Genomic DNA, 24278 nt, shown 5'->3' on the forward strand with positions numbered 1-24278 from the left:
TGATTTTAGATATCTTTTAATATTAAAAGAAGTCAATACATTTTAAATCAAAAATGACATGTAATAGAAATCCAGTGTATTTTTTTTTTAACTCATACCTTAGAGATGGGAAGCAAGACTGTTTTGTTCTGTGTGCTTTACTCCTTGACTGTTCACTGGAAAGAACTGCATTATGGCAACAGATGCAAGTCATAGCTCGTGCAGTAGTTAAACGGTCACCTGTTCTGAGAGGTATTCAAACACTGTCCAGTTTTAGAACTTAACTACTACGGCACTGCCTTTCTAAGCATTATTGAATTCTGTCCTCCACCCGCCATGTATTGAGGTAAGTGTATTAAATTTGGATTAAAAAGAGCATGAGTTTGTTAGACCTGTCCTAGAGTTGGCTCCTTTCTGAAGTTTCAAATGTCAGTTTGCTAGGCTGTGGAAATGGTCTTCAGAAGAAAATATACCTGGTTTGCATCTTTAATTGCTGTATTGCTGATTGAAGTTTATTCCAGTTATTTTCTATCCCTTCTGCTATGAACACTTAAAAGGCAGTCAGTCTTAGTCTCAACTTATGTGGTTCATTACTTGACTTCTTCTCTTCAGATGTCTCTTTCTGATTTTGATCATCCACTTAACACTTAACTTAGCAAAATCTGCTGCCTTAAACAGAGCCAAAAAGATACCACAAAGAAGAGCAATCATGTTCCAAGGATTTGCTGTGATTATCTGAAAGAAATTAAAAATATTATTCCCTCTCATCTGACTCAGTAGCCATTATACCTATTCAATAACAACCAATTCCAGTTTTCAGACTGAAGCATTTTGCAGCCTATGCCTTTACTCTGTAGTGCCTTCTCCAAACATCTACCTCACTCCAAGATCTTTCCAATTCCTTCAGCCAGGAAGGAATTACACTGATTCCAGAAGATGTCTGTACTAGCTGCTAAATTCCTTCTAGACTATTTCAAGATGGTAAATTGTTTAAGCAACTTCTAGAGATACAGGTAAATTGCTAAGTTTAAGATTAAGGATTAAACTTCCTGTAACATATTTTTTAGAGATTTACAAAACTAAACAGTAATGTTAGAGGAGATTGTCAAGAAAACAAAGCACTCGCCTAAAAAAAAAAAAAAAAAGCCACTACTGAAAAGCTCTAACAAGACAGCATTGTAATGCTGAAGTAGGTTTTGACAGTAGCAACTGTTTCTGCAGACCTACAGTAAGTATTTTATGTTTCTATTTTTAACTAAGTTTGGGTCAAGAGTAGTTAGTTTATTTATAGTTTGCAATTCTCCTTGCACTTCTAGGCATGTGGATGTCTTCTAGGATCTCAAAGGAAGCAAGCAGATCTCTGAAGAGGCTTAGGCAGCGATGAAGTGCTGCAGCACCCAGCTTTCAGCTTCCCTATTGAATCTGTCCCTTACAGCCAGCATGAGCGTGGTGTCATCACATCACCATCAGAATAGGTGTTCTTAAAACACAGGCTTTCTGTATTTGTAAACCCTCTTAAAAGCAGCAGCACTAGCTACAAGTGTTTGTGAACTAGGGCTGAAGCTTCCCCAGGAGGAAAGAAGCACCTCCAGCTCGCCAGATCAAGGACAGCTTTTTAATGAGGGTGGAGGTGTCACCCCCAACCCCCACCCCCGTCCTGCAGGAGGGGGCGAAAGGAGCCTTCCCCATGCAGGGCCCTGGCACAGAACTGCCAGCAGCAGCGCAGAAGACCAGCTACCAAATCCTGCCCTGCATGGTCTACAGTCACGCTCCGCTCGCGGGCAAGAACAAAAGAATTCTGTGGATTCATTGGTGGCTGGCTTCGGCTCTTAGGAAAGGCTATTTTAAATGCCAAAACTTTACACTGATTGTAATTGCATCCTTATCTGTTCTGCATTTTTTTGGGGGAGGGCAATGCAGCTGACCTCTCCTGGAGAACTAGGAAAACAACATCTCTCTTGCATACTTGAATCACACATACCTCCAGCGGCCCACACACCTTTTAAGCACTCCAGTGACTGATAGCTGTCTTGTGTAGTACGATAAACACCTTTGGCTGCAGCATACTTTAAGATCATAAACCAAATTGTGAAGTGCTTTTTTGTGTATTTAAACTCAGTATCAAATTCTGTCTAAATCAGGGGTTAAAAATGCACTAGCTGATTTATTTTTATTATTCTGATTTAAGTCTAGATTTCTTGCTTGTCAATTAAAAAGAAAAGTCATTAAATCAGTTTATTCAAGCACATTTATCTAAGCAAAATGTTCAAGCTTGACCTGAAGCTAGAATTTGCTAGAGCACAGGGGACACATGCTTTCTCTTAGCTATATGTACATCTAGCTGCAATAAGAATGCTGAGCATCACTAAGCCACGGAAAGGCATCAACTGGTGTTGACCTCAGCAGAATACACATTACTGAATACAAGAAAGAGCATGGACTAAAATTTTAAAAGCAACCTCACTCTTCCTCTAAATTTCTACTTGGAGTGAGAGAGTAAAGGCATACGCACCACATATATACAGTCGGGCAACAATTCAGGAAGGGACTAGTATGTTACTCACATCTTGAACAGTCTGTATAAAAGGATCTTTCCATTCAAACACCACAAAAAACAGCTGGTCGCTTCTTGGTTTAGTTCTCTGGTCAATATAGGTAACCACACTAGTCTAGAGAGAGGAAGAAAGGGCGCATATTACTTTCTTTGATTTTGTCATACAGTCTTCTGTGCAGCAGCAAAGGCTTGGAGGAAGGTGGAAATGGTAGATTTTAGAGCAAATTCAGCCTTCCTCTACCGGGAACATTAGGCTCCCAAAGTATGGAAAGGTCAACATCCTCCCTCTGTTTCATGTTTCTCATTCATTTGCTATTTCTCACTTAGTGCCAGGACCTTTGTTTTATGTAGTAATGCTTTATTGTTCTTACTTGATGCCCCTCCGCTAGTGCCTATGGGACAACAGGCACCAACACAGCATAATGAAGGCCCAGCTGTGGCGCACACCCTTAGAGGCAGCGGAGGGCTTAGCCGTGTGCTAGCACTGCAAGTCTTAATACTTCACACACACTTAGCTGAAGCATTCATTTTTGTCCTCTTTTTTTTTTTTTTTGTCCTCTTTGAAATCATTTTTGTCCTCTTTGAAATCATCTTTTTCATTTTGTCCTCTTTGAAATCAGAATGGCAGAACAGATATGTATCTTGACTTGACATGACCAGGCAAGGACAAAACAGATTCACTCCAGTTTGCAGGAAGTCAACGGGAGGTTTGGTGCAGTCCAAGGGAGAGGGAGGGATACCAGACCACAGCCTTCATTAGTAAGTTGCTGCCCAAGTAACTTACTGAAAGTACTTTGTTCCTGGAGAGCCAAGAATACAAGAGTTAAACGTAGCACACCATATTCTTGGATTGTTGCAGTTAGCTCTGGAAACGCCTTTATACACCACACTTAAAATATAGTTTTTCCCCCTCAAGGGGAGCAAAAATTCATTCACATGGGGCGAACTGTTATTTGGAGAGTTTTCATGAATGAATGCTAAGTTATCTTTATTTGCCAGAGAGCTACAGGTTGGTCACAGAAAGTTGTTGTTTTTTTGGGGTTTTTTTGAAGAATCAGTTGTAGGGATAAACTAGATACTGGCAACTGCAGAATGAAAGTGGAAGATGAAAAAAACCCTGGATTTTAATGATTAAAAACATACTTCCCAATAACTAGGTTACAGTTTGAAACTAGCACTGACGGATGGAAAGAGCTTTATCACAACTCCAAAGTGCTTTTATAACCAGGGTACCGATTAGGTTACCGGATTAAATGTTACAGCCCCATGAAAGCAGGATTAGCCTTACAAACCAGAATCGGCAAAGTATTGAGATATCAGGTCTCAGAAAAATATCTCATCTTGCACACACACACGCCCCCAAACCCAGAGAGAACTACATAGACTTTGAACACAGACAATAATAATGCAGTTTGCACTAAATCCAGTACTGCTAGGAGACAATATAAACCACTCAAGAACCAGACAGTTACTTATCAGGAAAGCACACTGTAGATACAGCCAAACAACGGAGGGAAGGACTTGTCCCTTTTCCAAACCTCAGAGGAATATTTACATCTTGGTTTGTACACAAGGGATTACTGTTGCTCTTCCTAGATTAGTTTAATACTGTACCGAAGTAATGAATCCAACAGCACTGTTATTTCATTTCAGGACTTTAACACAGACTACACATATGAAAATAGCGATTCAGCAGACATGAAAGCCTCTCATAACAGCTTACCTACCATGGCTTAGTTTCTTTATAGATACCTTACAATTTCTTTCAGTCTTCCTTCTCCCTGTCCCCACTCCCCAGGAGCATACACCAATTTTTTTGGCTGTGAACACACAGAAGCAGGAGATACAACACCGTATGTCTCCATTCAGAGCGTTTTGAAGCTCCAGCACCTCATGTTTTCTGATCTCCTCTGGTCAAACACCTTTGCTTCAGATTTAGCCTATATCACTACAGTTCATTTAATTATTGAAGCGTACCATCACTGCACTCATTCAGGACAACTGCACAATAGGAAACAAACAGGACACAAGGCTAAATAAAGGCAATGGGAAAGGAAAAAAGACAAAGTAATGACTACTGCACTAGGTCGCAGACTAATTTAGTATGCAATTTGACCTACTACTTGTAGGTCATAGCTTTCTGGTATGCTGTCTCCTAATTTCACATGTGAAAGGCTAACAGACTCCCTTATTCAGTTTGCATGGACCCTGTACTGTCTTGTACTGTCAAACAACACAAGGGCAATCTATGCCTGAGCTATTTCAACATCTACCGTATTATTAATAGGGATCTGAAACCCAAAGTTCACATTTGTACCCATTCCTATTTTCTAGTTTTTGTAAAAGCACAGAGTTCACCTAAACATATGGTCAGAGAGTCCATAACCGCTGGACTAAATACATGCTTACAGTCAAGAAAAGCTCAGTTTCCGGGTTTGAGTCAGACTTTTGTTTCCAGTCTGAAAGCATTAGACTTGGGCACACAAAGGAGGACTTGCAAAACTCCTTCACTAGCTAAGCACCAAACAGCAGGTGATACAGAGCTGCAGGTGGCGAAGGACAGACAGACAGCTGCTGTCAGGGCTTACACGAGAGTTAGGTGTCTGCCGTATCCTTTCTTCTCCGCCAGTCTAAGGCCATCATTGCATGGTTTTGGGATTCCTCTCCGGGTGTCCTCCTCCAGAGAAGCAGGAGGGTCCCCACCTGACAGTCGGTGCTCTACAGCACTGCTCTTCCCTTGAGGCTTCACCACATAAGGCTCTGACTTTGAGAACTGAAGATATGTTTCTTCTGCTTCATTTTGCTCTCCGCAAAATACTCCTTTCAAGTATGCCACAGGCTAAGAGAAAATGTACTCTCTTAAAGACACGCTCTTTCAAAAGGACTGCTCTTAAAACTATTTCTTATCAGCAAGTTCTTGAAAGGAAGGGCAACACTATCAGTTCTGTAGACTCTTCCTCTCCAACCAACACTGGGAGCAAGATAACAAACATAATCATTCCCCTGTCCTTTAGTGTGAGGAGAACAGGAATGAAAGTCAAACAGTCAGTTTATCTCTAGCTCTAACATTTGCATCTTCCACCTTCATATTTTCTAATTTTAAATGATCCAAGAAATTGAGTTATTCCATGTTTCTAAGGCTACTCAACAGATACAAATCCCAAACCCAAACAAAAAGCAGACATCAGTAGCACTACAAAGGATACTCTGCTTATATTTACCTCTTCATCCTAACATCAGCCCTTGTGGTAACCTAAACAATACCTCTTTCCACTCCTAGCTATTATCTAGGAAACCACTTTGGAAATCCCAGCCTTGAACTAAAGGTAGCTGTGTTAATACTTCTAAGAAGCCAATCCCTTCAGAGCACAGGTCTCACTTATAATACAGTCAAGGGCTGGATCTTCTGACTTACCCTTCAGGACGTGTTTTTCTGAGAAGCGTCTCTAGACACTCAAGGTATTTATGCTTTTATAAAACCTCTCCAGGTTAAGAAAGAACACAAGTAACCATTCAGCCAATTCAGATTCTGAAACTGCTCAGTGGCAAGTGGCAACAGGAATACAATGAAACAAAAGCCAGTTTAGTGATATTTCATTAAAAATTAAAAACAAAAACAAACAAAAAACCACCTTTCTCCAACTCTTGTTGCCATTTGCTTCAAGAAGTGGTCTGTTGGCCAATTATCATGCAAAATCCCCCCAACTTTTTGCCAGTAACTAGTTTTTAATTAATTAACAGTGCTTCAAAAAACTCTTCCTGAGCACTTTTTACCTCTTGTTTGAATTCAACAGTCTCGCTACCATCTTCTTCTTTGGTTTTCACCAAGGACATCTTGACCCAAGTTCGAAAGCCTCCGGAAAACTTCCAGCTGGAGTATGAGCTTTCACAGTCCTTCATGAATTCTGCTTTTTCTGGACTAAAGGAAAAAAAAAATTTTATTTTACTGACCAAACTCAGTACCTGAGCACTGCACAGAGCACAATGTCAGGCCTACAGGCATTTCAAAACACATTCAAAATTCTGTTTAGATTTCAACTGCTAAAACATACTACACCTAAAACATTGTTAGTACTAACATTTTGATGAATGTTAGTACTTGCACTCGTGCTTCCAGCTGTGGAAGACTTATGTGACTCCCCACCATCCTCCAGTTCTGCACCCGCCTAGGGACTGCTCTGCTTTGGAGGGGAATTTGGTTCTGCTCATGATTCCTCCTCTCTGGGAGAGGGAGGAACATGGCCAGCAGCCCAGGAAACCACTGGCCACAACGCCAGGCAGTGGGGCATTGCGGGGAAGTAGGAGATGAAGTAGTAGGTTTCTCCAGCCACTGTCTGGAGTTTGTTTTCAGAGAGTGGAAAAAAATTTTGCAGGAGGAAAGGACCACCAAAAGTGGTTCTAGGAGGTATATGTAGAAGGAGACCAGGATTTAAAAGAAGCCGTAGTCCCCTGTTAGCACTACCTTGTTAGTCAGGTCTGAGCTGTTTCTCATTTCTCAAGGCTGGCTAGTTCACATCTATTCCCAGGCACCTTCTGCAGAGCAAGAAAGGCTTGGCTGTCTTGCTCCAGTAGTCAGGTACTTAGAAAATAAATACCTGAGGACTGCAAAGCCCGAGCCACTCATCGGCACCTGCTGTAGGATATAACTCTGCTCTGAACAGAGCCAACAATGCCTTCACCATCCTCCTTCACGATGCCTGGCTTTGCTAATTCTCAGTTTACTTAGTGGAGCCATGTTAGATTCAATCCTAAAAAATACTGGCCAAGACCACACCTCCATCCACTTCTTTGCCTCCCTGTATTAGGCCTAGCCACACGAAGATGGGCCTGTGCTGAGACACTGACTGGCACAGTAGTTCTTTTGTACTTTATGGAAATGAGAACTTAAGGTAATGGGTTTGTGCTGACAAATACATTCTTACTTCTAAAATTTGGCTTCTGTTAGAGTGGTGATGTTGGAACGAATTAGAGCTGTGACTATCATTAACTTCAAATAGCTAGTGAAGGTATTAGAAGCAGTCTAAGCCCAGGGCAGGCTGCTTTACCCCATCTTTGGGGTGCATATAAACTGGTTCCAATGCAGACATACTGAACCTGCTTTGAAATTTACACTTAGCATATTGCCAATATTTTAGGAACAACATACCTTTGGTGTAAGGCTCCCATCTGTAATAACATGCCTGTTCTCACAATATGCAACCACAGATATTCGTAGGCCCAGAATAGCAGGACTGGTTAGTATCCTTTTTTAACACTGTGACCGTGAGCATTTTAGGACTTGCAATACTGATCTTACTGCAAGTGGTAAAGGTGTAGCTCTATGCAAGTTACTGCAAGTGGTAAAGGTGTAGCTCTATGATATGTCTTACTGCAAGTGGTAAAGGTGTAGCTCTATGATATGGCATACCTAGTCTCCATCCTGTCTCTAGCAAATGCACAGTGTGTCTTATTAACCACTCTGATCATGTATTTACTTGGAGCTCCTCTGTACTGTGATTTTAGCCACTTGCATGCTTTCTGCATGAAATAAGCCTGTCCCTGCAGCTGCTTTTTAACAAGGTTTCATTCGAAATGAACGGGTGAACCACAGCGATGACTCATGAATCACTAAAGCACAGACTGCCGATTTTCGCTGGAGAGAGATTTCCGGTTGGAGAGATGTAGGCTACCAGGGTAGGCTGGTTCTTTGAGACAAGGGAACAGGAAAGGGTTTTTGACTCAGCCAGGCTAATTCCATCTTCATAGGTGAAGGAAAAGAGTTCTTTGCTCAGCTGGCAGGGGGAGCACATGGCTTGGTCTGCTGGGAGACTAAGAAGTTTGGTCTTTCAAGAGAAAGATGTGAAGAAGAAAAGCAGAACTGTACCACCACTTCGTGGATTTGCACTTTTCTCGGGTGTTTTTCCTTAGTTTTCAGAATTGGGGCTCCTTTTCTTCCCACAAACCCTGATCTTCTCTACAAGGCAGCAGGAGCAGAGACTGTAAAAATAGTAGCATACTGATGGCTACTCTGTACTGTGGTGTCTGCTCAAGCTTAACGGGTGAATAAGCACACATTTGTAAAAAGCCAAACCCAACACCTTTGCTCTCAAGTCAGGGCTTCAAACGGTGAGCTCAAACGCAGAATTACGTGGTGCACACATACAGAAAGAGGAAGCATTTCTGGAAAGAAAAATTAATACACTTCTTTCTACATCTAGACAGATTATATCCTAGAACATTTTAGCTGTTTGGTAATATCTTGATCTGTTTGTATCAGCAGCAGTTTCTTTGGTCATCCCAACAGGATGGCATGGCAGAAGCAGGCAAAGCATCAGAACAAGGCCCATTACCTGACTGCTCCTTGCCATAGAAGCCAGTGACACAGGGACGCTTAGTTTGACGAAGATTTCTCCTCCCTTCGATACATAGCTATGGCAGTAGCTGATAGGACAGAGTCAGGAAGAGCATGGTGCTCTGCCACTCAGAGAAACACGCAAAATTAGCACTCTGCCAGCCTAGTCATATGCCTAAGGCATGACTAAATACAGCATCCTGGAAAAGCTTTCAAAACCAACATGGAAAATCCAGGCAGGAAATTATTAAATAAAGCTGAACGTTACAGCCACAACTTCCATGGTAAGCAAACAGCAAAAGCATACTTTTGCCTTCGACAGTAATTGTAGGCTGGAAAAAGAGAGCTTAGCTTCTTTTGAGGAGAAGTCGCGGAGGGGTGATCCGAGAAGGCACCTCTTTGCATATGCCTGCAATCCAGACCATTGCCACAGAGTCAGGGGAAAAAAGCGGGGCAGGGCAGAGCCACACAAGCTTTGCACAAAGAGCAGCAGAGGGCAAATAACGCAGTTTAAACAAAATAAATGAGTAGCCTTTGCAGGATGTCTCTCTGGGGTGAATACAGGGAGTTAAAAAGAAACTTATCTTTCTAGGATGAGTTGTTCTTCAGATTAAAATCCCTTCTCTGTCTTTCATTCACTTAGTTGTGTGTATTTTTTTTTAATAAGTTCTTCTACCTATTACACCTTTGAAATCTTACTCTTGCTTTTGGTGTACTGTAAGATTCCTGGGCTCTCCCAAAATATTAACGGTACCTCAACACCACACACAATAAACAATGGAACTCTTACTTTACAGCAGAGAAAAGAGAAGTACAAGCGGCCGTTGCCTCAGTCAGGGGCAAACTACAAAGCCCTGGTCTCCCCTCAGCCAAGACTCTTGGACTACTGACAGTGCAAACTACTATCAGGGAGCGCATTGCCCCCGTGCGGGCTGATGGGCCTCAGACCACAAGATCTGTCCAAACTGTGGGGATTCCTAACCTACGCCTGGATGGGCTCTAGCCCTGCAGTGGATCCTTCTAACCCACATAACCATAAGCTATTTCACATGTTAAGCTGACAGTAGTTTTGATGGTAACATGTTCAGAGGATTTGATTCTTAAACCCATGTATAATACTAATAACAGCTGAGAAAGGAGCTTGTATTTTTAGCTACACTTTTTTGGTAATTTGCAAGGGTTTCATTATTTCCTTCCCTGCAATTAATACGGCACAGACAGCAGCTGCCACTGTCTTAAAAATGAAAGGAAAAAAAAAAAAAAAAATCACCAGCCAGTGGCAGCATCACACCAACTCACAGTCCAACAATAGCATACAGTCCAGCAACGTTCTGGGAAGGCCAGAAGAACAAAACTAGGAAGCAGTGCCAGTTTAATACAGTCTGTCAATTCAATTATAACCTAAAAGCTAAAGAGAATAAACGCTTTGACAGAAATAATTGGGCCCTGCTTGGGTCCTTACCGCTTGCTATGCCTCAAAAATTCATAAATATAACAGATCTCTAGGTGCCATTTCTATTATTGCTTACTACTGATGCTTGCAGCAGCCTTCACCAATACGATTACTGCTATTTAAAGCAAAAGTGAACTGCACATAATAACGCCTACAGAGAAAACATGGCATATATACAGGGCTCTTTCCACCAACTTGAAGAGGTTTGGACTTGTGGCTTAAGATGACGGAATACCCTACAAACACATTTTACAATAGTCTACTCCTCCAGTCCAACCTAAGCTGTTTGCAGCCATGGCAAAAATCTATCAAGATAATTATGAGATCTGATGAGATTTATCATATCTCTTGTCATCTTCAATAACCATTACTTCACATAAATTGCCAGATCCAGTGCTAGTAACATGCTCTCATAACCAGTAAGTGAGAGACTTCACCAGGAAAATTAGTTAACAGTGGCCAATAAGTTAAGGTTTAGAGACTGTACGAAAGGACAAAATTTACATTGTTAACACACTACAGTTTCCAAGGATATCTTAGTCCTGACTTCTCATCAGCCAAATTTAGCTTCAGCTGACCAACCAGAAGGAAATCGTTTCTATTTTCTCTTCTGCTGGAAGTCGGACAGAACAAGTGCATTCCACGTAACATGGAGGTTTCACATGCACTTCGTGGTCAGGAGAAAACTTAAATTTTCAGCCTGCCCTGAACCTGTCCAGTTCATGCCCTGGGACACCAGGACAGCAATACACAACACTGAACAACACAAGATATACAATCTATACTAAGCTTTGGAGGAAGCTATAAAAGAGACGCTAACAAAACACCTTTGAGCACAACTGGTTCTCTTAGTGTATTTCACCCTAAACGTGCAAGCCATTCACTGCTAAGTTTAAAGGCTTACACACGTTCTCCAGTTTTATTGGTATCTGGGATAGTTCAAAACCAGGATCAAATCATATTCCTACTAGCTGCTGCAAACAGACACAAAAGATGCCTCCCCAGGCAACAGCATTTTGTACCTTTTCACACTGCTCCAAACGTAACCCACGCTCAGCCTTTACTCTCCCAGTTTCATCTCCGGTGCCTTCCAACGCTGAGATGAGGCAGCTTCTTTAGGAACAAAGGGGCATTTCCCCTTCTCTTCAGGGATCAATTCTGTCATTTAACTTGCTGACCGAGCAAACCTGGAGGCAAGAAGCTGGGAGCCAGGTTTCTCCCAGGTAGCTTACAGATGCTGTCACAATCAGCCGATTCACCTACACTGGCACAACCTCAATCTTCGAGCTAGGACCTCTGCAATACTGCTTATTGTTGTTTCACACATCTAACCCATCCTTGCCCAATATCTGGCGCAAGCCTTTGGGACAGTAGCATGCAGCTAGCTAGTAGGAAGAGAGACTTGTTACATACCGTCAGCCTAAATAAGATATGCACGTCTGAACTCGGGAAGAAAGAGCCCTTTGAAACAGCTTACCGGCAAATTGGTATAATGAGCACAGAAACGTGGCTCCCAAGATTTTGATATGCACAGATCTAGTCGCATCTTGATAAGCTGGCTCATTCTACAAGGGACAGGAACCAGATGCAACACAACAGTGCATTCTGCTCTGCATTTCACCAAGAGTAGTCTCAGGCAACAACCCTTGTGTCTTGGAGAAAAGAAACAGCTGTGTTCCTTGCACAAATTAGTCCCACTGTACGGTAAGTACCTCTAACCGCAGCACAAGCCACAGAAACTGAGAAAAATCCAGCACAAAAGGAACAAGTAGCACCTTCTATATCACTACTCTCAGTTGGCGTTCTCTCACCCTGAAATATCAATGCTTAAAATACCTGGAACATTAGCATTTTCGGAGATGTTTCAGTACAGTTACAAAAAGTACACAAGGAATTAAGCTTAACGTGTCTCCCTCTCTCTCTAGCTATAGCAGAAACACTTTGTAAAAAGTAAATTCAGAAAATTGGTCTTTGACTGCCCAGAGATATTGTGACTGTGAACACTTCCAGTATTTGCTCCGTCTGAAAAGCACCAGTATGATCACGCCCCAGCCTGCAAGAATGCTGTGTTACAATAAAATCCAGTGTTGTTTCTCTTGCCCTCTCTCTCATTATTTCATTCTGCATATGCCCTTTATCCCCTGTCCTTTCTTCACCCTGTCTCTGACCATTATCAAATTAAAGCTTTCTGTCAGGCCTCACTGAACTAATGCCTCTTGCCTAGCGTTTTAATCTGGATCACAGAGAGAAGAACTGAACTTGAATTGAAATTAAAAGCAAAAATTAAGTAGTTAAGTACGGAGTTTATTCATACAAGCCTGGAAAAGGGGTGAGGTTTTCAAGAGAGTTCAAGATTTGATTAATTCTGCTCCTATTAAAATTAGCAGAAGATTGATTAATCACTTCAGCACCAGTACTAAACCAGTAAGAGGTACTTTTGAAAACATCATCCATGGAAATACATCATTCTGTAGCATCTCGCGTAAAACCAGTAATATACACAAATATGGTTAATTTTTCAGTGAAATCACAATTAACCCCTTTGGAGAATTGATCTTTATTGCAATTTTTTTTTGTTTTAATTTAGAAACACTAGTGTTTTCAGTGCATTTCATGATCACATCAGCCCACTTCCTGATCACCCAAAGCAGCGGACAGCAGTAAGCTAGCACACACTTCAAGCTTAGAAATTAAAGCCAGAAATGACAGAAGCATACCTGAAGGACAGTTTCTGTCACTGAAAACGTCCCCAGTTAGTTTTTTAAAAAGTAAGCGAGCTTAGCGACTAGGAATCATTTTTGTAAGACATTACAGTGCATCAAACTAATCCAAACATACCAAAATTTGATGGGAATTATTAAAAAAGCCTCTTACATTTTCACTTAAATAACCCTGCTGTCACTACTACTGTTGAGATAACAAGTTCAGTTATGGGCTCATCCCTTTATTTCTATGCATACCTGTTGATGAACTCTTGGAAAGAGGAAAATAGAAGGTAGTCAATTGCACTAAAGTCTTGGTCGGTTCCATTTAAATGAAACTGCAAAAACACCAGTTCCTTTTTCTTCACCTCACGAGGGCCTTGAACAACCAAAGCATATTTCTATAAGCAGACAGAGAGACAGTGAGAGTGAGAGAGGAATCCTCATTTCCTGTTCATGAATTTGCCATCTGTCACTAATGCCCTATAGAAATTTAATACATACAGAGATTTTCCAGAACTCTAATAGGTAGCCTCTATTAAAATATCTAACAAGAATGCCAAGGCCTAAAGCCCTACTTTTAGTCTAAGACTGATGTCTTTAAATCAAGATTTAATGTTTTTCTCAGAAATCTGCTCTAGTTCTAGGTCATATGGCTTCATGAGGGGAATTAACAGTTAAAGCTCTACAACCTGCATTCTGTAGAAGGAAAATCAAAACTGTTTGAAGCATTAAAGTCTAGGAACTTTCAGCTCCCAATATGAGACCAGTTAGTTTGGAGTCTGATGTAGAGAACAACATAAGGCTTCTCCTTGAGAAAGAGAACCAGTAATATAGCCCCCAGCACCTCAAGCAAGCTGCTGAAAAAAGACCAAAAAAAAAAAAAAAAGGTAGCAAACAGAATCCAACTTGAAGTGGTGCAGTGGCGCAGGAATTACATTGGACAAGGCGTTGCTGCTTGTTAAAGGACTCAGCTGATTTGAACAGAGCTCTGTATGGTTCAGAGGTCTGCCTCAGTGCCTCTCCACTCAGTCGCAAGCTGGAGCTTATGGGAACAGCAAGCTTCTAAATGAATCTGTCATGCACCGTAAGATGCAAGCTCTTAGTTTGCTAAAGTGTGCAGAAAGAGAAATAGGGGCAGAAATTAAATACCAGACTTGCACCTATACTCTTACTTTTAAATAAAAAAGAGGAGCTATGTTCCAGAAAGAAAGGGTGACTGGATGAAAGGCAAAACACGCAGGGAAAAAAAGCTGGCCAAACAGTAGTGTTTGGTTTCCTTAAAAAACAATCTGAGCAATAGCTTTAGATGAGATATAAATGACCATATTTCATAGTATATTTTCTGAACATTTATCTATGCAGAAGTAAGATTTGCTGCATCTTTAAGGGCAATTCAAGACAGACAGTCACTCAACGCACCCACGTTACTGGCTAATCTGATACTCAGTCTCCCAGAGTAATGAAACGCTTGGTGTCCAATTAAGATTTTTCCAAGTGTGACAAAAATAGTATTTCATTCCCACCAAACCTACACAGAGACAGACGCTATCCTTGCTTTAATGAAATAACTGCTACTGCTTTCAATCAAAACTAGATTTACAGTATCAAGCAGATTGCTTGCCAGTTCATTTAGGAGAGGAAAACAGCAGGAGCTGCACTGTCAGAAACGAGATTTATTTTGTTCGTTTCAGGTTTTCATGCTACAAACACATCCACATAACAGCTGATCATCCATAACACACATACACACTGACTGAGGTCTTTTACATTTCTGAAAACAAAAAGGCAAACCGCTTTAAAAAAAAAATCTAGAAGCAATGGAGTTTTTGCAGCACTTGGTATCTATTTTTACTTTCAAATACAATTACAAACAAACAAAAAATACTGAATAAGTTTTGCTCTATTGTTATTATTACCATAGTTTGGTTAGTAAAAGGGTCTGTGTAGTTGATTCTCTGAGTGGTGCACTCAACAGCTCCTGGCTGACCTGGATTTATCAGAGGCGGAATGTGATCATAGTAATGATGCTTGCAGCTAAGCAGCCGAGCCTTGCCTGGGTAAAAGGCAATACCTGTTTTGAAGGAAAAAAGTTGAAGACAGCTGATTTCTTTCCCAAGTACATGGATTTGCATTTTGGGATTTAATCCCAGAGGATACTGAGCTATCTTGCCAAGATCCAGCAAAGAATTAAATTAAACCATGTGCTTCAGTGTTTTGCAAGAGCAGGAGAGCAGTGCCAGCCACATCAGGACAGAACCCCTGCAGTGCGCTGCAGAAGATCTGGATTCATGCTCTGTTAAGGTGATTCAAAGTTCACAGAAGTTACTAAATTTCACTAGTCCTCCCACAAGTCAGCAGCTAATAAATCAGTCCCTCTGGCCCCAAGTGAGAAGAATACGTAAGTTGGGAGATTACCGAAGTCAAGCGGGGCACAAAGGGCTTCAGCATGTACATGTTTTCAAATATTGCCATTTAACATGTCAAAATTTAATCAGAAATAATGCATCTACTGGCTAATCTAATGAAAGTGAAAAGATGCTCTTAAGAGCATCTAATATCTTCTGTTCACTAAATAATATGTCACAATAAAAAAAGCCATCAAACAAGTACAAACAGTTACCATCCCTTATTATTTATATCATCCGGTGGGCAGGCCACTTCTTTACCTGTATGGAAATTCATATATTTGTGTATAGCATAAATCAATGGTTGCAGACCAACTGTATGAATTTAAAATTTAAAAAAAAAAAAAAAAAAAAAAAGGATTTTTCCATTCACCTCGAAGCTAGTAAAAAACAAAACCCTAAACTAACAAAATCCTGTCATGCCACATTTAGTACTGGAAATAAACTCTTGAAGATAGCCTAGATCAATTACTGAAAAAAAATATATACTCTGAGTTATTAGATATGATTCAGTAACTTGCAGAACTGAAATGACTCATCTGCCAAAATGTGAGACGTCAAAGTAGTCAGAATACGTACGTCTACATACGCTTTATCCCTCTCTTTGGCGCTCCAAGCTTGCAACTTGGAATCTCACCACTTCAACAGAACAAAGGAGTAATGGGCTACACTAATTTAGGTTCTCTGATCTGGCGGGAACTCCTGCCAATACTTTCAGATTTACAGGCATGTTGAACTGTTTCTTTAAAGGATGTTTTCTCCCTCTCGCTCACAGGAAAAAAACAGGGAAAGGCCTGCTCTTACAGTCAGATCCATACAGGCCAAACGCAAGAACCTACTTACAGGGCTGAGCCTAACTGACCATTAAAGGAAAACAACTACAGGAAGCTGTCAACATGAAGCATGAAACAGTCACCTTTTAGCAACAATTGCTGGAGGGAGTCTCTGTAAAATGACCTAACACTTCAAACAAAAGTGTTATTTTTAATTTGGAAACTGACATACAAGTAGCGTCCAATGCTGTTTGTGCTGCATTTGCTACTGCAGCTCTGTATGTGAATGGTTACTGGATAATTAAAAAAAAAAAAGTCACTATTCAAAAATGCTTTTGTGGAGTAATCCCTCCTACAAACTGCAGCACAGCGTTCTGATGCTACATTGCATTTTTATACCAACACTCTTCTTTCCAGTCACATCATGCTGTCATTGCCTACTGTTGTAACACCAAGTTGTAAACAATGCAGAACAGAAGCAGAAAGTGGCACTGTGATTATTTTGTGGTTATTTGATAGATCCACCTTCTTCTTTACTGTCAACAGTACCTGACTGTCTACTGCTGGGCTGTGGTCCTGGTACAGATCCTATGGGCTACCCTGCTCAATGATAGAGGTTTGAGAGTATTTCTATAATGAATGATCTTTTTACCTCTAAAAAGGGCCCATTCTAGAGTCTGCAAAAACTTATCTACTAAACATAGCATAAGATCCCAGAGCTCCTGTCACTGATTGATTTATGGGCCATGAAAAATCAGTGACTAATTGGCCAAAAACTTGATGTTAAAAGTCTGTCCTATAATGTTAACATTCCATGCAAAGTCAACACAGCACAGATTAAACAAGACTAAATGAAAGATCTGGGTCAAAGCATTATATGCACAGTGGGCTCTGGAGAATTAACATCAAAAATTGTTCCATGTAAAACAATCTAAGATAAACACGAACACTAACTTGACACATTTTGTCCATTACCAGTCTTACCAGGTGCATCGTACAAGGACACTTCCTTGTAAGAGACAGACATCACTGGGTGCTTGAGCTTCTCCCTGAAGTCAGTGATGGTTTGGTAGACAAGGAACACAGCTACAGCCATAAGCAGCAGATAAATGAAGAGGAGAATTACTGAGAAAACATTCTTTAGGCAGGTCTTGCTGAAACGCAAATAGGGGGCACTGGTACCCAATTCACTGTCTGGAACCAAACAGAATATGGATTAGGACTTTAACACACAGACTTTTGGGCCGAATTTAGGCAATGTTCATTTAAGATCAATCACTTGAAAGGAGAGTAAACCACCAACTCAGTTTGATTTAAAAAACACAACTATTACTGTTTTTGAGGAGCAGTCAGACAGCTGTTTCCTACTCAAGCATGAGGCATGAACATCCAAACACCAGGCCTCTTTTTCACACATTGTATTTGGCACTCTGCTTAAGGACAGGTAAGGCAGAAAACGAGGTTTATTTTCAAGAAGGCCAGCTCAGAAAGAAAGTTCAAAGTTCACAGAAAAAAGTCTGCCGATGGTCAATCTTTCCTCTTGGAAAGAAACAATTCACTTCCCCCCACCCCAGTCTGAACTGATTCTGACCACATTTAGCATATACGTCAGTAGAGAGATGTAATATTCTAATGCTCTTACACTGCAGATAGCTGTGTATCTCCACCACGGCACAACTAGCTAGATATTTGTTACCCTCTAATTTTTGAAGTCCAATTCCTAATTCCTTGTGCATATTACATAAAGTTTCACAAAAGAAGGATTCTTCCAATTAAACCCAGAAAAAGACAGACCTCGTTCTCTCAAACTCTCTTTTCCTTCAAAGTTTATTCTCTGAAGATCTTCTCACTAGTCTCAATTGTACATGCACATCCGCACAGACACTGCTTTCCTCTGCCCCTTGCATTCTCTACTTCTTTTGCTAATATTTGTTCAGGCATTCTTGAGTTCCACATGTCACGGTTTGGGTTTGACTGTGAGTGATACATAGCTGAATACACAAAATGAGCTTTAAAAATCAACATATGAAAGGAGATAAGTAGGCATATTTTAAGTTGATTTTTCTGTGTGGTGTAATTTAATGAGTCAGGCCATGCCACATTCTGCTTTTCCACTATAATAGCATGGTTTGGTGCTTGGTGCATGGTTCCTTACCACAGCAAGCACTAACCTTTTAATAGCTCCTAGCAAACACATACCCTCTTATAAAGGTCTATGGTAACACACATTACTGAGTTCAGGAGATGGCAGTGAAGGAAATTAGGACATTAGTATGCACAAAACTGCACTACTGGGGGGGAAAAAAAAAAAAGTCTTGAACAGCTGCCAAATATTTGGGGGATACCCACTTCAGGCTGGCTACCTAAATCTCATCTGCAACCAACCCATTTGACACTGCCTTCCCCTCCCTGGCAAAAAGCAGGTCTGGACAGTATAACAAAAATATGTTTAAAAGCAGATCTGTTCAATGTTATATCTTGCTCATCTGGTACACACTTTGCTTACAATCCACTGCCATCACAGACCCTGCAATTCAGGTAGGATGCATCAACATTTAAAAAACAAAACAAATGAACAAACAAAACCCATAGATGTACTAAGCTATCTCAGAACCAGATTTTCTTTGCTCTAGCACAGTTCATGACAAAGAAACGTTCTCATTTCAATCCGTGCAAAAGCTCCTAGACTTTCTGCTGGTATTTTTCCCTCATCCACACAAGCCATTTAACGTTTCACTTGCTGTCAGAAGTTAAACAACCTTTCCCCCCCAAAAAACAGCTTATCAGGTACATAGAGTTGATGATTTCTGGATCAATAGCTCTCACCTGGTAAAATAACAGAGCTGGTATCTTCATGATCTTCCATCCCTCCTTCTCCTTCATCTATGGGGTTTTCAGATACTTGCTCCACGTCTTCACTCAGCTGCGTAGTTAAAACAGTGGTTCAATTTCCAAACGCTCTCTCAATTTGCAATTTCTATAGTACTAATTATTTAAAAAGGCTCCAACTAACCAAACACACCAAAACATGCCCCTGTCACACGAGCACCTAACCTCTGTTCCATTTGTTCACAATATAAAAGTCACATTTATGTAAACCCACAGCTAAAAATTAAGTAACTTGCCCACTGCGAAAAGAGAAAGACAGCACATTAAATTTAACCTACTACTTTTTCCCTGCTTCAACAATAACATCACCTTTTCTTTCAAGATCAAAGTTTTCCTGGCAGCTTCAACCCACTTTAAACCCCTAATTAGAGCAGTGCCTCTGAAAGAAGCAGGAACTTTGTTCTGTCACTCAAGAACACGTTTCCAGGCATAAACAAACCACAACCAGCAAACAGAGCATTAGCACTTCTTAATGAAGAGGTGCATAAAGAGTAAGTTATATTTTGACAGGTATTAGGGCAATAACTCAAATGCAGTCTTACCTCATATATGCAGATGGGTCACTACAAGACAACAGACAAACATCTACATCTCTGGTACTTATTCATGCTCACTGTACACATTATTATATATTACTGGTTATGCAACTAATTAGCCTTCCAGCGTTTCTAAATCAGCAGAGACCAGATGTTTTCTTCTTTTGCTATTCAGAGCTCAGGGCCCCAAACTGCCAGGACACTTGTGTCGAAGTCAGCAGCTTGTCACATCAGCTGGCATTACAAGAGATCATGAAGTATTAGACAGCTTTTTTTTTTTTTTTTTAAAGTTTCCCCATATATTTCCCAAGCGTCTTTCACGTCAGGATACAACATACAAGTTACAGCAAGGTAACGCAGGGCACAAGCTTAGAGCGTATCACGTGTTGCTGTTAACTGCCCAAGCCAAACACACAGTATCACCTATCTAATTAGGTACAGGAGATCAGCCTTGTTCCCATTCCAAGGCAAACGGGTGCACAGTTAAAGCAGTAGCCATACTGAATGCTGTTAAGTTCTACACCCTCAACTTACTCAGCAGTAACGTGCATGTATCCCTAATGAAGAGCTTTTCTTTGGTCCAGCTTTAATTAAGTATTAAAATTATCATCATTATACCATTATCATTTGCATTTATTAGCAAAGAGTACACTCAATTCACACATTAGAAGACTGAGGTAAAGTCTCCATCACCTGCCATATTTCTGTACTCACTTCCACCAGATAAAGCAAGTTGAAAGCAGTTACCCAGTTGTTTTTAAAATGCTCCGCACATACATAAAGCATGGTTTTCCATGATGTGAGGCATGGGGTAAAGAGGTAAATAACTACTTATTTACCTCTTTAACCCGTAAGCTAAAATGGGCTCATTTGCAGGAGACTTTCCCAGGTAGAACCGAAGATGCTTATTTCAATTATGTTAATAAAATAAATTAAAGAATCTCTGCTCCTTTTTGTAGGAGCACACCAGGTCTATTTGTTTACCGGACCCAAAATAAGTTGTTCTGACACAGGAAGAGTATTCACAGAACCTTTTCTTCTGGTTTAACCGGCTTACAAGTCAGTTCAAGTTATATTTGAGCAAATTCCTTATGCCAGAGCTGATTCAAAAAATTTGATGTACATTATAAAGTCACTGCAGTTTCCTGACTGACTCTCTCTCTCCTCTCTGGATCGGAAATTGTTCTCCTGGTACAGACACCTCACCAGCTGAGGTTATATGGTGGGTAAGTGAATTCTATTCCTGATAGCAAGAAGATCCCACTGCAAGTTTAAACAAGAACACAGTATGCAACATTTATAATTTCCCTCTCTAGAGGGCCTATAGCCCTCTTTTATGTGTAGGAATAGAGAGGAAAAGGCCAGAAAATGCAGCCTTTCAGTATTCTTTAGAAACAAAATACCCAGCACGTGCCTACATTTTATCTTCTGTACTTAAGAGGCACATGTAAGTTCATAAACTTTTTACACTTAAAACCAGCACAGGACTGCTAGTCAAAAGCACAGAGCACTAACACTGAGTAAGTGTCAGCTTACTGGGTAAGCTGAGCTGGTGCACCAGACTGCCCAAAGACAACCAATTTCACTGTGAGTCCTGAACACCTGACTGACAAGAAGGGAAGTTACAGAAACCCACTGAGGCCACTAAGAGGCTAGCCCTCTTCACAGCTCAGGCTTGAGCGCTGTGTTCTGAGCACGCAGCGCTCAGCATGCTTGCTCTGCACGACTCAGCAGCGCAGACATGCCGAGCCTTCTAACAACTAGGAAGCAAGCACAACATTACTGCATGACAGCTGATTCTCGTTTCTCCAAGCTTGACAGAATGTCCAAATCAAGGCAAGTGACAACAGTGGAAACAGGCATACACTACTGGTATTCACTCTCACAAGCCAGCTTTTCCTACATGCTCTTTTTGATAAGTGGGTGAAGCACAGTGCTAAAGCAAAAGCAACACGAACTTGCAGGGCAGATAAGCCTGTAATAGGAGGCTGAGAGATAGGGCAGGATGTCAAGAACAGGAAGGGCATGGAACAGACGGTTCAGCCCTCCCCTGGGCTCAGTGCATGCAGCCGAGTGAGAAACAATTGCAGGAGCCTGCTCGTGACCCAGGAGTTCCTTTAGAGTCGTGCACAGAAAGGGAAGAAAAGGCCCTGGAGAAACAGGAGTTCAGAAAAGGAAATTCCAGACATTTTAGCATTCCACCTAGGGGCAGAGGCATCAGAGATTGCCCTGGGCAACAGAGAAGGGATAGAAATACAGCTGCTCGGCGGACTTGCACGCCATCCGGACTCGCTCCACAGAGCGTGGGACAATCTAAAACATACAGAGCAGTGTCAGTGGTGGCTGGCACATAAGGGAGAAAAGTAATACGCATAGTCCAGTCCACACTTTCAGCATCAGCGTGACTTCATTAACTCTTTCAAGTACTCCCCCTAAATACAGACTCTTACATGAGTTAGCGTCATCCCAACAATCACTAGATAAAACCATCCTACTGGATAAATGCTTCATAAATAAAGAGAACTTGCCCTTGCAGGCCTTTTGCTGGTCCATTCATTCATTACCTTCCAATGCCTTCTAGTCTGACATAAAAAACAGAAGCTGAAACTAAACAGATAATACTAAACTAAATCAGAGCTTACTAACGAAGCCCCAAACTACCCATCGCATACAGCTCTGTTACAGGAAGGGACACGGCTGCATTCCTTTGCCTGCAAGATGCAAAGGTGACCTGCTGCAGGTCTCTACTGCTGGGGAGCCCCACACAAGTAACTTACGTCTCTAGCAAGACTGATAGAGACGAAGAATGAAATCATGGTAGCTTGAGTCTGTACACTGATATGCAAACTGGGTGCTGCGTCAGGCTCTTAGCAGGATGATAACAAGGCCTTCAGTTTGCAGTTTGAAAGCTCTGGTACCGGAGTCACTTTTCATGTCCAACTGACTATATCCTTGTCATGAAAGCCTCAGTTACAGTACTCGCCCGCCAACCGTACCTCTCCTATATGCTTAAAGTACTACTGCTGATTATTTTGACGGACCTTTTAAAAGGCAAAACACGAATTAGCGTGCACCCGAAACAACTGCTCCCTTGTGGCAAGCGTGGATGCGATCTGGCCTCTAAACGAGGCAGCTCGAGGAAGGGGGGGCTTAGTCACAGCGCCAGGCAAGGGCACGCTTGTGGCCGCACCGCGGCACCCAGCCGGACCGCAGGGGCGGGGAGGCCGGCGAGCCAGCCGCGGGCTCCGGGAGCCGCTGGCCGCCCTGGCGACGGCCCCGCACCCCGCCGAGCCGGCGGCCGCAGCCCAGCCGAGCCGGCATCGCCCCCGAGGGGCGGCCCAACCCAGCCTGGCCCGCGCTGGGAGCCGCCGGCCGGTGCCGCTGCCCGGCGCGCCCCTACCTCCCGGTAAGATGCGGAGATCTCTTGTCCTCTCATGGCATCGGCGCGGAGAGGCGGGGCCGCGGCGGCTGGGCGGCGGGGAGGCGGCTGGGCGGCGGGGAGGCGGCTGGGCGGCGGGGAGGCGGCTGGGCGGCGGGGAGGCGGCTGGGCGGCGGGGAGGCAGCCCGGCCGCGGGGCGGCGGGACCCGAGCCGCGCCGAGCCCCCCCGCCCGGGCAGGGCCGGGCCGGGCCGGGCCGGGCCACGCAGGCGCCGGGGTCCTCTGCTCGCCCGCCCGCCCGCCCGCCCGCTCCTTCCTGCCTCGGCGCGGGGGCTGCTGGGAGGGGTAGCGCGGCGCGAGCGGCTCTAACGGCCGCGGGCGGCCGTTGGTGGCGGCCGCCCGCCCGCCCGCCGCGGGGGAGCGGCAGCGCCGGGCAGCGGCCGCGCTGCCGAGCCCGTGTGTGGCAAGGACGCACCTTATCTTCGCAGTAAAGAGGGCTTCGCCCTCTCCAGCGCTGCTCCGCTGCCCCTTCTGCGATGGAAACTTGCATGTTCTCATGCCAGGCCTCTAGGCGATGGAGCTTTAAGGCGCACCGAATATCGCAAGACTTAAACCAAAACCCAAGAATTTTGGTTTTGCCTTAGTTTTCAAAACTTGTTTAGTAATTTCTGCTAAGTCCTCTTGCTCTGTATAGCATGAAGTTGTCATATGCAGTGCAGTTTCTTGTCCGACGGATAAGCAAGTTTTTTTGTGAGATCTGCCCGGACGTTTCACCCCATTGAAAATACAGAAGTGTACTGCTTAGCTAGGGAGAGCTGTGGGCCATTTCTACACTTCATAACACAAGCTCTCAACTAGATCGGAAAAGCAATTTAAAACAGTTTTGCCAGCTCTCCTTCAGATGCGCACAGTATTTTTATTTTATTTTTTTACTGCTCAAGGCTGTTACCAGAACACCCAAACAACCGCCCAGCCTGGTAAACAGACCAACTCGTGTAGGGCTGCTGCAGGGATCCACCTGCGCTCCGCTGACTGCCGGAGCAGCAGCGACCCAGCGCCCTGGGAGGACAAAAGCCAAAATGCCACCTAAGAACTGACTCACGAGCCATCCGTCCCCAAATACCTACACAGCTTTTTCTCCCCCAGCATGTTTGTAACTGGTAACATTTCATAATCAAGAAGCAGCATGCAAAACATTTCTTGCGTTGAGACACAACGTTGTAGTAGAGTTAGCTGCTCGGTAGGTAATTAATGTAGACCCACATTTGAAGTTGA

The 24278-nt window shown here is 42.6% G+C and overlaps 1 protein-coding gene across 4 annotated transcripts; it reads right to left on the bottom strand.

Moving 5' to 3' along the window:
- Nucleotides 1–23144, bottom strand: PACC1 (proton activated chloride channel 1). 4 transcript variants are annotated; one of them, XM_068939790.1, is made up of 9 exons: nt 23026–23144; nt 19027–19123; nt 17185–17394; nt 14939–15093; nt 13278–13420; nt 6308–6452; nt 5122–5372; nt 2544–2648; nt 1–714 (listed from the first exon to the last, which is right to left on the bottom strand). In XM_068939790.1, the coding sequence occupies exons 1-9, from the start codon at nt 23059–23061 to the stop codon at nt 711–713; spliced, it is 1146 nt and encodes a 381-aa protein (XP_068795891.1). In that variant the 5' UTR covers nt 23062–23144; the 3' UTR covers nt 1–710. The 4 variants fall into 4 exon arrangements, with proteins under 4 accessions (XP_068795891.1, XP_068795894.1, XP_068795892.1 ...); XM_068939793.1 differs by lacking the exon at nt 5122–5372 and having other exon boundaries at nt 17185–17286; XM_068939791.1 differs by lacking the exon at nt 5122–5372.
- Between the last annotated feature and the right edge of the window lie 1134 nt (nt 23145–24278).

This window comes from Struthio camelus, chromosome 3, assembly GCF_040807025.1.
Source record: "Struthio camelus isolate bStrCam1 chromosome 3, bStrCam1.hap1, whole genome shotgun sequence".
NCBI lineage: Eukaryota > Metazoa > Chordata > Aves > Struthioniformes > Struthionidae > Struthio > Struthio camelus.

Bases quoted from the DNA above. Each gene is read 5' to 3' on its own strand.
- PACC1 (XM_068939790.1), bottom strand. From the start codon at position 23,061: ATGAGAGGACAAGAGATCTCCGCATCTTACCGGGAG. The intron at 17,395-19,026 runs GTGAGAGCTATT...GTTTGGTTCCAG, and splicing joins CAGCTCTGTTATTTTACCAG to ACAGTGAATTGGGTACCAGT. The intron at 5,373-6,307 runs GTAAAAAGTGCT...ATTTTCTCTTAG, and splicing joins CTGTTGAATTCAAACAAGAG to CCTGTGGCATACTTGAAAGG.